This window comes from Bison bison, unplaced genomic scaffold (assembly GCF_000754665.1).
Source record: "Bison bison bison isolate TAMUID 2011002044 unplaced genomic scaffold, Bison_UMD1.0 scf7180017864301, whole genome shotgun sequence".
Taxonomy (NCBI): Eukaryota; Metazoa; Chordata; class Mammalia; order Artiodactyla; family Bovidae; genus Bison; species Bison bison.
In genome coordinates this window covers 1,947,456-1,960,252 of record NW_011494873.1, presented here as the reverse complement: position 1 = coordinate 1,960,252, position 12,797 = coordinate 1,947,456, and the positions used below count along the sequence as shown (strand labels likewise).

The window sequence follows — 12,797 nt, the reverse complement described above, 5'->3', positions numbered from 1 at the left end:
AGCCCCAGCCTGCCGCAACTAGGGAAAGCCCATGCCCGACAATGAAGAGCTTATGCACGGCAATGCCGCCAAAAGTAAACTTTTAAAAAAGAAAGAAAAACTCCTAGACTGATTAACAAAGAAAAGCCAAACTATAAGTTATATATAAAAATCCAGGAGTGAATTTATGGTATTAAAATCAAAATGAAGTCTACATTTTAATCTAAGACCTTTTAAAAAGAGATCTCATATAAAGCAATACAGAAAGACTGAAAATTAAAGGGTAGGCAAAAAAGACAATTCTCAAAATGAGAGAAAATAATTACAAATCAAGTAACTGACAAAGGATTAATCTCCAAAATATATAAGCAGCTGATGTAGCTCAAGATCAGAAAAACAAACAAACCAATCAAAAAATGGGCAGAAGACCTAAATAGACATTTCTCAAACACATGAAAAAATCCTCAATCTCACTTGTTTGTTAGAGAGATACAAATCAAAACTACAATGGGTATCACCTCACACCAACCAGAATGGTCATCATCAAAAATTTTACATAATAAATACTGGAGAGGGTGTGGAGAAAAGGGAATGCTCTTGCACTGCTGGTGGGAATGTAAATTGATACAGCGATTTCTTGAAAAACTAGGAATAAAACTGCCATATGACCCAGCAATCTCACTACTGAGCATATACCTTGAGAAAACCACAATTCTAAAAGACACCTAGATGTCCACCAACAGATGAATAGATAAAGAAATAATCGTACATATATACAATGGAATATTACTCAACCATAAAAAATTTGAGTCAGTTCTGGGGAGGACCTGTTATACAGAGTGAAGTCAAAAAGAGAAAGACAACATCATATATTAATGCATATATTAATATATGGAATCCAGAAAAACGGTACTGATAAACCTATTTGCAGGGCAGTAATAAAGATGCAGATATAAAGAACAGACTTGGGACACAGCAGGGGAAGGAGAGGATGGGATGAACTGAGAAAGCAGCATGGAAACATATATATTACCATATGTAAAAGAGACAGCCAGTGCGAGTGTGATGCAGCTGCAGGGAGCTTAACCCAGCTCTGTGACAACCTACAATGGTGGGGTGGGATGGGGGATGGAAGGGAGGTTCAGAAAGTAGTGGACATACGTACACCTATTGCTGATTCACGATGATATATGGCAGAAACCAACACAACATTGTAAAGCAATTCTCTTCCAATTAAAAAAAAAAAAAAACTAATGTGGAGGTTTAAAAACTCTTTTCTATACATGTAAATTTCTGGATATCCTGATATGTTTATGTCATTGTTCCATCTGAAATTCTGTTTTTCCTTTATCTTGTCCTAATCAAAGAACAAATTATAAGTTGATTTCCTCAATAAAATCTTACCAAAAAGAAAAAAAGGGTAGGCAAAGAGTTACCAAGCAAATATAAATAATAAGAAAGTTGTATTCATGACTGTAATATCAGACAAGATTGAATTCAGGAAAAAAGCTGTAAACAAAACCAAAAAATATATGTTCTTAAAGATAAAGTCATCTATAATGAAGGGGATGTAACATACAGCATGGTGACCATAGTTAGTTAATAATACTGTGCTGCATATTTGAAAGTAGGTAGGAGAAAGGATCTTAAAAGGTCTCATCACAAGAAAAAAATATTTTGTTAACTATGCATACTGATGGACGTTAACTGGACTTATTGTGGTGATCATTTTGTAATATATACTAATATCAAATCAGTACATTATACACCTGAAACATAAAATGTCAATCACACCTCAAAAAATTAGAAAATGAAAAAATTAATTCCTGAAGTTAAAACTAAAAGGAATGTAAGAGCTGCAAATAAACACAACAGATAATGCATCTGAGAGAACAGCAGTGAAAAAGGAAAGAATTTTAAAATTAGAAATGAAGAGATCGTAAATTTGAGAAAAAGTGAATATACCTCAGAAAATACTGAAGATAGGCAAAGAAGATTCAATCCACAAATAGTAAGTATCCCCAAAGAAGAAAACCATAGCAAGGCAACAAATTAAATACCAAAAGATCTGAAGTTATTTACTGAAAGAGCACAGAGTGTATATGAGACTACCGACCTAAAATGACCAACTCCAAGATAGTCTAGTAAAGTTACTAAGATTTAAATAAAAAGAAAAAAAAATCCTGCTGACATCTGGGCAAAAATAGCAAATGACATAAGGGGAAAAAAATCAGACAATTATTAGCTTTTCAAAAGTAATATTTTATGCCAGAATAAAAATGGACAAACATATTTAAAATACTCAAGGCAGGAGAATGTGAGTAAAGGACTGTATCTGGTAAAACTGATAATCAGGTATAAAGGGAAAAGCACAAAATTATCAATATGCTATGCTATGCTAAGTTGCTTCAGTCGTGTCCGACTCTGTGCAACCCCATAGACAGCAGCCCAACAGGCTCCCCCGTCCCTGGGATTCTCCAGGCAAGAACACTGGAGTGGGTTGCCATCTCCTTCTCCAATGCATGAAAGTGAAAAGTGAAAGTGAAAGTGAAGTCGTTCAGTCGTGTCTGACTCCTAGCGACCCCACGGACTGCAGCCTACCAGGCTCCTCCGTCAATGGGATTTTCCAGGCAAGAGTACTGGAGTGGGGTGCCATTGCCTTCTCTGACTTATCAATATATAAACCTTTAAATTAAAAAATAAAAAGGCAGGAAGAATTTTTTTCTTACAAAACATTAGATTCCTCTCTCTACCTAACATAGGAAGACTATGTAGAAATAAAAGTCTTTTAGGGAAACAAACTCAAATGTTTACAATGTAATGTGGTAATATCAACAACTAATACTTACTGAGCATTGAGAATCTGTGTTCAGCAGTATGCTAAGTTCTTTATACGTACTCTTTCCATTTAATCAACACAACTGTCCACATTTTATAGATGAATAAAATTAGGTTGAGGGAAGTGAAGTTACTTCCCCACGGTCCTCAGGTAATAAGTGGCAGGGTCAGGACTTGAATCCAGAACTGATTTCAAATACTCTCTTTTTAACCATTATGCTAAATGAGCTTTTGTGTTTTTAAAACATATCTTAATTTCTGCATATGACCAGTGGATATTGCTAGAGCCAAAGAGAAACCACCAGCATTTTTGTGTGTGTGTAAAAAGATAGGGAATAAGGCATGCAGAACCTGAAGCATCTTAAAATAATAAAAATGTTTCAAGAATGAAGATAAGTGTTCAGTAGAATCAAATGTTACATAGAATATCAAGAAAAATAAATCCTCAAGTAAGTCTATTGGACAAGGCACTTAGTGGGCCACCTGTGAGTTATACAGATATGTATTAAACTATCTAGAGATGAGTGTCAGATGACAAGGCCAAGTGATGCTACATGGGTACAGTGCAAGCACTTGCAAGTAGCAGAACTTATTTCTATTCCTAGTCCCCCTACTTGTTGGCTATAGGACTCGTGGCAAGTTACTTACTACCTTGTTGGGCTTCCAATTCCTTATCTGTAAAACCAGGATAATAATACCTCCTTCACAGAACTGTGGAAGTAAATGACTAAACAACCTTAATAGTCAGATCCTGGATCACAGTAAGTTCTATACAAATGCAAGCTGTTTACCCCTTTCTAGACTAACAAACTCTTTTTTCTTGTTTCTTAAATATCTCTTTCATATCTTCTCCATTGGCCTGCAAACATGAAAGTTGTCAAATTTCATGAAACCTTTGGGTTAAAATCTATATGCAGTGCTACTTTTACTAATGATTCCCAATTGCCATTCAGAAACACTAGTATATTTTACATTCATTATGAACACAATGCTGACAAGAGAAACAAATAGTCATTTCAAAAACCATGATAAACTTACTAAGTACATGGAAGCATTCAACGTGCATTTATTTTCAATGAAATAAAATGCAATTATTTTAGCAGCAGATTTGGTATACAGGAATATTTCTGTATAAACAGGAATAAAATAGTCTTGCTCACTCCACTCCATCTAAGAATCTTAATTTCTTCATAGCAATTACCACAATATTATTATTTCTGGTTTTCTGTTTATTCTTTATGCTCCATTTTTAGACTGCAAGCTTCTTAAGAAGAGTAGCAACAAAATCTTTGCTTAATCCCTGTGTTCCCCAACATCTGGCACATAGTAAGGCATTGAAAAAATTTTGTGGAATGAGTGAATTTATAATAACTGGGTATCAGAAAAGCTGTCTTAAATTCTAAAATATTTACAATTGAATTTTTTTTAATAATAGTGTTTGGCACTCTAAATTCAGGTAACGAATTAATGATTGAAGAGTAAGCTCTAATTCTTTTAAGTGAACTGATTCAGTATACAGTCAGCATTCTGGGTGAAAATGAACTGGAAGAAAATTTCCAGGTAAGTGAAATTTACTACTATACAGAATGACGATGTAAGAACCAGTTTTTAAGAGACAATCTTAGAAAAAACAGTTAAACAAAGAACCAATTTTACGATGCTTCAGGGTTTTCACAGATTGTGTTATGCTGTAATGCCCTTGGGATGCTACTGATCACAGGCTGATCTGACTTGCTCCTATGGCAGCTAAGCTCTTGGTTCTCTAGGGTTCGAACGTCTATGTCTCCATTAGCTACCTCTACCCTCCCTGTCAGGTATCACTCTGCCTGACTTCTTGTTTGGCCGCCTCTCTGTTCCTCCCTATGTGGCACAATCTGTTAAGGGATGGAAAACCAGGTAAGCAAGTTTGTTAGAAACCTGTGAAAGAGTAAAACAAGTAGGTAAGAATCTCTACAAGTATATACTGCAGGCTTGGCAAGGTCAAGGACCTTTATTTTCCCCAAAGAAGGTTAAAGTTGCTAGAAGTTTATCTCTCGCAAGTGTTAAAATAGTTCAGTGATGAAGTCTAAATAATAAGCTGTGGTTACCAGCAGGATATGTTTATGAATGCTAAATCTTCTTGTAAAGGAAAGTAACTACAATGAGAGCACTTGAGTTTTTCCTTAAAAGAATTTTTACTATTCCCTTGAGTCACATGCCTTACACTGAATGTTGTTATTTGTTATTAGTTTATCCAGTATTCTTCTTACCAAGAGTATCTTTAATGAGGATTTCAAGCTTCTGTCCCATGTTGGGTCCTCTCTCCTCTCTTGGACTCTGTACTCGGTTTACAATCTCTTGCTTGATGGAGTTGATTACAAACAATAAATTATCTGTAAGACAGAACAGGACACTTGGAACATGTCACTAACATGGAAAAATTTACTTTTAATTGTGTAATAACAGATAATTAAAAATGAAGAACATATAAGAAAACATTAGGCAGTGATGGCTTCAAGCTTTCTTATCCAAAGTGATTAATTTCAAATGATGTGCCACTTTTGTAACAGACTGCACACATGTATCAGTCTTCACTATTCTGCAAGCAATTTGTCCTACTTGTCTTCACAGCTTTAAGACCTATGACAGTGTCTGATACTGACTCAGAGTTTTAGTAAATGTTTATTAAATAAATCAAAGCTCTTTAAAGACAAAGCTTTAAAAACAAAATTCTCTGCCTTTAAGAAGCTTTAAAAAAAGAGCAAATTTAACCAAAAGTAAGTAAGGAGGAAAATAATAAAGATAAGAGAAATCAATAAAACAGAACACACACAATAGAGAAAGTTAACAAAGTCTAAAGCTGGTTCTTTGAAAATATCAACAAAATTGGTACTCACTCCCACTCTAATCCCCATCCCCAGCTAGACTGCTCCAACACCTATAGCTAGAATGAAAAAGGGGTTATCGCTTTAAAACAAAGCCATTAAAAGGATAATAAGAAAATACTATGGTAACAAACTAAAAAACTTGGGTGAAATGGACAAATTTATTGAAAATGTCACTTAACATAAAGAAAAGGAATATCTGAACAGCCCATTTCTAACAAAGGAGTTGAATTTATCCAAAAATACTCCCAAAAGAAAACTCAGAGAGTTTTATTGTAAAATTATATCAAATATACAATGAAGAAATAAAAGCAATCTTATCAGACTTTTTCAAAAAAGAAGATCATGACTGAATTCATTCTATAAGGTAGTGTCCTTAAATACCAAAGCCTGACAAAGACATTACAAAAAAAGAAAATTAACAGACCAATATCCCTTTTGAATATAGACCTAAAAATCCTTGACAAAGTATTAGCAACAGACTCCAACTTAAAATATCAGACTGCTGCTGCTAAGTCGCTTCAGTCGTGTCTGACTCTGTGCGACCCCATAGACGGCAGCCCACCAGGCTCCCCCGTCCCTGGGATTCTCCAGGCAAGAACACTGGAGTGGGTTGCCATTTCCTTCTCCGATGCATGAAAGTGAAAAGTGAAAGTGAAGTCGCTCAGTCGTGTCCGACTCTTAGTGACCCCAAGGACTGCAGCCCACTAGGCTCCTCTGTCCATGGGACTCTCCAGGCAAGAGTACTGGAGTGGGGTGCCATTGCCTTCTCCAAATATCAGATTAGAATCCTGCAAAATATTTGACTAGAATCCTGCAAAATATGTGCAATAGACTCTAAGTAAAAAGTAAAATACATCATAACCAAATACAGTTTATTCTAAGAATGCAAGGTTGGTTTAATAAAAAATTAGTTAATATCATTCACCATATTAACAGGGGAATATGTGATATATTACCAGAATAAAGGAGAACAATGATTGCTCCAATAAATGCAATTTAAAAATAAAAGAAATGACAGTATTCCCTATCTATTCATGAAAAACAAAACTAGGAAAACAAGGAAACTTAAAACAATTGAGGGCATCTCAACTACCAAAAAACCTACAGCCAACATCAACTTAGAAGTCAAAGTTTCCCCTGCAAACAAGGTGGTCACCACTTCTATTCAAATGTCCTAAACATTGCAATAAGGCAAAGAACAGAATTAAAAGGCACAGAAATCAAAAGGAGTAAATAAAGCCATTTCTATTTGCAGGTGACAACTACTTACATAGAAAATTCCAGGGCATCTACACACCTACTATTGGAACTAATAAATTTAGCAAGAAAATACGGCAGGAGCAATACACGGAATTCTTTGGTGGCCCAGTGGTTAAGAATCTGCCTGTCAATGCAGGGTACATGCGTTTGATCCCTGGTCCAGGATGACCCCATATGCCTCAGAGCAACTAAGCACAAGGGCCACGACTACTGAGCCACATGCTGCAACTACTGAAACCCGAGTGGCCGGAACCGTGGTCTCCAAGAGGGGCCAGTGCAGTGAGAAGCCCGAGCACGGGACCAAGAGCAGCCCCCGCTCACAACTAGAGAAAAGCCAGGCACAGCAATGAAGACCCGGCGCAGCCAAAAAATAAATGTTAAAAAGGGTATAAAACAAAGTTCCATTTTACATATTAGCAACAAAGAATTTGAAATTTCAATAATGAGTCCATTTACAATAACATCAAAAATATAAAATATTCAGGAATAAATCTAACAAAAGATGTTCAAGCACTGTACATTAAAAACTATAAAACAAGTCAGAGAGAAATTAAAGAAGACAACCAGATGAAAAGAGATCCTAAGTTCATGGATTGGAAGCCTCCGTTTTGTTAAGATGATAATTCCCTCCAAATTGATCTACAGATTAAAGCAATTCCAATCAAAATTTCAGAAGACTTCTTTTATAAAAAGTGATAAACTGGCTCCAAGATTGATAATGGTCATGCAAAGGACCTAGAAGAGCCAAAACAACTTTGAAAGAAGAGAACAAAACTGGAAGACCAACAAGGACGAACACTACCAAGACTTTTGTGATCTACTATAAAACTACATTAAGATACTGCATATTCACATAAAGATAGAAAACAGCTCAATGGAATAGAATACAGAGTCCAGAGGTAGATCCATACATACAGGATTAACTGATTTAATAAAGGTGAAAAAAAAATCAATGGAAAAAGGAAGTCCTTTCAAAGAATGGTGCTTGATCAACTGGGTATTTGTTTGTGGGGATAAAAAAAACTGTAAAATCTAAAACTATACAAATCCTAGGAGAAAATATACACAAAAATACAGTTTTGAAGTTGGCAAACTTTCTAATTAGAACACACAAAAATATAAAATGAAAGACTAACACATCAGACTTCATCAAAATTAAAAATTTCTGCTCTTTGGAAGATGTCAGTGAGAAAACAAAAAGGCAATCCAAAGATTAATATAAAATATTTTCAATATATATGTCAGGTAAAGAACCTGTATCTACAATAAAGAACTTTTAGAAGACAAAATTTTTAAATGGCAAAATATTTTAAAAGACACTTCACCCACATACACACAAACAAAATATATAAACAGCCAATAAGCAAAGATGTTCAACATCATAAATTAATGAAATACAAATTAAATGATATATGCCACATATCTATCAGGTTGGTTAAAAGTAAGAAGACTGACCTTACCAAGTGTTAGCAAGAATATGGACCAACTAGAACCCACCTATACTGTTTCTGAGAATGTAAATGGTACAGCCACTTTGGAAAACAGCTTGGCAGTTTTTTATAAAGTTACTCACAGATATTTAACCAAGAGAGATTAAAACATATGTCCACCCAAACACCTCCCCAGGAATATTCATAGCAGCTCTATAGGCATATGTCTATAGCAGTTATAGCAATAGCAAACAATTTTCACCAACACATGAATGGATAAACAAACTGCAGTATATCTAATACAATGGAATACTACTCAGCAAAGAAAACCATTTAACTATTGATATAGATGGAGAAATGTTTAAATAAATATGCAGAATGAAAGTAGCCAGGCAAAAGAGAAGAATGTATGGTAGGATTCCATTAATATAAAATTTTAGAAAAAGTACACTAATTTATAGTGACAGAAAGCAGATTGTGGTTACTCAAGAGATAGGAAGAGAGAGAGGACTAGCTTACCAAGGGGCACTAGGAAACTTTTGGAGGTGATCAAAATGTTCACTATCCTGACTGATTTCATACATATGTACATATGTCCAAAGTAACCATATAATCCTCTTTAAATACGTGGAGTTATTTAACTTTAGTTATACCTCAATAAAGTTGCGGGGTGTTTGGGGGGAACACACCTCCAGTTTCAACACATGAAAGTCCTATGGTCTGAAGTAAATCTCTACTACTTCAGACACTGCTTTGAAATCAATGATTTGTTATTCCTTATCTTGTAAAACTTAGAAGAAACCAATCTAGACTAATACTGAAGAGGGAAATCAGAAATAACTGGCAGGGGGAGGGGAAGTAATTTAAAACTACATGCAGGGACAATATATTAAAAAATGTGTCACTAAACAAGGAAAGCACAGCTGACTCCCTAAACCACATGAAATAAGAAATTTATGCTTGTTTCTCAAATAAACAAGAGAGAAAACCATTCACTCAAATATAAACAACGACATTTACATGCAGGCTGGACTGATGAGAAGCAAAAAGCTTCTCCATCCTCAATAGGTAAAGCAAATCACCTCACTGTTTAAAAGTGAGAAGAGCACTAAAAACTGAAACAGCAGAACAGCTCTTCCCAACCTGGGCAGTGTCCATTCCAGAACATTGGGGACAGGCGGGGCAGAGGTGAAGGGCTCTACCGTCAAAAACTTCTAGGTGAGGAGATAAAAGCATCTGGCTCAGAAAGTGAGGACCAACCTTAAATTTCTAAGTCAGTCAGTCGCTCAGTTGTGTCAGAGTGTTTCATGACTCCATGAACTTTGGCCCGCCAGGCTGCTCTGTCCATGGAATTCTCCAGGCAAGAATACTGAAGAGGGTAGCCATTCCCTTCTCCAGGGGGTCTTCCCAACCCAGAGATAGAACCTGGGTTTCCTGCATGCAGGCGGATTCTTTACTGTCTGAGCCACCAGGGAAGCCCAAAGTCTCTTAAGAGATCCCTCCTGTTCTGAGTTCATGATCATCCAAGAATCTTCCAAAATTGTAACCTTACATAGCTTGTCTGGGGATAAACTATGTTAATCAGGATGAAGGTCCTGTCCTCTTTGTAGCTTTACGTCTCATTCTGAGTCAACAAATCTACATTTGACTCACAGAGCTCACAGAGTTCCTGTGAGCCTTGGTAGAAGGAATCAAGAGGAGGAGGAGGTTTGGCAGCATAGGACAGGATGAGGACCACAGTTGTGGGCCCTGAAGCCAGTCCTTGGAACAGTGCTAGTTGATGACAAATTAAAATAGGCAAGGACAATACAGTACATTTTTCATAAACCTAACTTTAGTCTGAGAGTATGCCTGTCTTAATTTTCTAACACTAAAATATTCTTCCCTGTATGAAATGACAGTAATTGTAGATATTCTTTTTAATGTCCTCATGTGGCAAAATATAAAGTTTGCAGCCCTATGGTTCCCAAGTCCCAAAATTTGTTCCCAATGTCACTGATTTTTAGAAACCATTGGGTCAATAGGTAATGGATAAAAGTGTTCCACAAAGCAGTAACAGTGACTCGCAGATATTTAGAGGAATCAAGGGCACCATTCCCTTGAGAGATATATGCATGTTCCATGGGAAGAACTTGCAAACCCCATGCAATCTGGCAGAAACCAACACAGTATTGTAAAGCAATTATCCTTCAATTAAAAATAAGTAAATTAAAAAAAAAAAAAAAGTAAATTTAATTATAAAAAATATATACATGTGGCAAAATACACAGAAGTAGCAACTACTACATTGCTTCTAACATGTCTTCTAAACCAAGTCAAGGTTGCGCTTCTCAACACTGGAAAAGAGAAGCTTGTAAGACAGATGTGGAAGAGAGAAATGAATGAGAAGGTCCTTTTCCTCTGTTCTGACTAATTGAGAAGAAAATACACCTAGAGATAAGTTTTTTTTCCTACATGAAAATATCTACAGGCTTTAAGTTAGCTTTGGGAATAATAAAAATTAAAGGCCATCAAAAACTCAATTTGAAACAGAGGAATACATTCAGAAATATACATATTCCTGGCTCTTAACCAATTTCCCAATTGTTCCCCACCCCAGAACACAGAAAATATGTGCTTGTGGGCTTACACATACATATATACAAGCACAAAAATATATGGCCATACAGATGTGTATGATTATGGATAAATTTATTAACTGAACAACACACAGTTATATGCCTACATGCATCCAGAGAAAAAGAGACCCAGGAAGGTTCCAGTAACCAACCACATCTCCCTGCATTATGAGTCAGCTGGGTTCTATTATAAAATGAAATAAGAATGCCCGTGACATTGCAATCATTATATATATACTTCAGTTAAGTTCAGTTGCTCAGTCATGTCTGACTCTTTGTGACCCCATGGACTGCAGCACGCCAGGCCTCCCTGTCCATCACCAACTCCCGGAGCTTTACTCAAACTCATGTCCATTGAGTTGGTGATGCCATCCAACCATCTCATCCTCTGGTCCCCTTCCCCTCCTGCCTTCAATCTTCCCCAGCATCAGGGTCTTTTCCAATGAGTTAGTTCTTCACATCAGGTGGCCAAAGTATTGAAGTTTCAGCTTCAGCATCAGTTCTTCCAATGAACATTCAGGGCTGATTTCCTTTAGGATGGACTGGTTGGATCTCCTTGCAGTCCAAGGGACTCTCAAGAGTCTTCTCCAACACTACAGTTCAAAAGCATCAATTCTTTGGTGCTCAGCTTTCTTTATAGTTCAACTCTCACATCCATACATGACCACTGGAAAAACCATAGCCTTGACTAGATGGACCTTTGTTGGCAAAGTAACGTTTCTGCTTTTTCACATGCTGTCTAAGTTGGTCTAACTTTTCTTCCAAGGAGTAAGCATCTTTTAATTTCATGGCTGCACTCACCAGCTGTAGTGATTTTGCTGCTGCTGCTGCTAAGTCGCTTCAGTCATGTCCGACTCTGTGCGACCCCACAGACGGAAGCCCACCAGGCTCCCCCGTCCCTGGGATTCTCCAGGCAAGAACAGTGCAGTGGGTTGCCATTTCTGCCGGGAGCCGGCATATTGCATATTGAGTGCATATTGCATATTGAGTGCAGCACTTTCCACAGCATCATCTTTCAGGATCTGGAATAGCTCAACTGGAATTCTATCACTGCTGGGAGCCAGCGTGAGGAACTCTGCCCGTGGCAAACGTCATGAGGAAGGAGGCTCGGCATACACAAAGGTGGGATCGAGCCTCAGGAGTCCCCGTGGAAATTCTCGAGCATCTACCCCCAAAACTAGAGTCTGCCTACTTTCTGCTTTGTGCCTTCACCTACACCTCTGACTTTATGGGGGACTATCCCCCACTACCTCTCTCTGAAAAAAAGAGTTAGCTTACAGCTCCAGTTAATAATTCCTGGGTGTGACAGTGTTTCAACCTACAAACTCCTTTGGAAATCCTCTAGCCTGCTTGAATAGGTTTCTCCGGCCACATGTGATTGTTCAGAGCCTCCCAACTGTGAGAGGCAGGAGATGTTCTAAACCGTCTAAACACAGATTCCTTTGAGTAGTTAAAAGATTGATTAGAAATTGTATTGGTGAAGGGTTTTTCACTTGTTGGGCCAATGTTTGCTGCTAAGTTTCCATATCCCTTACCTGCTGTGTCCCTGGCAGTGTAATGATTAATATAATTGGTGTAAGTAGTAGCTTTAATGTTTGTAACCTTGGACCCTTGAGTTAATTCTTTTTTGTTGTAGCCCACCACACCTTTGCCCTATAGGAATGCAACTTTAATGCTTTTTGGAGGGTGGCGCCTGCCTAATCACCTTTAGAGAAAAATAAGTTTTCTGAAGAAAGGGTCTTAAAATGTTAACAGGCCTCCGGGCCAGAAGATGATGCAAATCACCTAAACTTTTGCATATGATT

General features: G+C 37.0%; 1 protein-coding gene across 1 annotated transcript in view; it reads right to left on the bottom strand.

Annotated features, from left to right (window-relative positions):
• Positions 1–12,797, bottom strand: part of CREBRF (CREB3 regulatory factor) — a 61,170-nt gene that overhangs the window by 7,673 nt on the left and 40,700 nt on the right. The window contains exon 8 of the mRNA XM_010851298.1: positions 5,067–5,189. Coding sequence (XP_010849600.1) covers positions 5,067–5,189 — 123 coding nt within the window. The remainder of the gene's footprint in view (positions 1–5,066; positions 5,190–12,797) is intronic.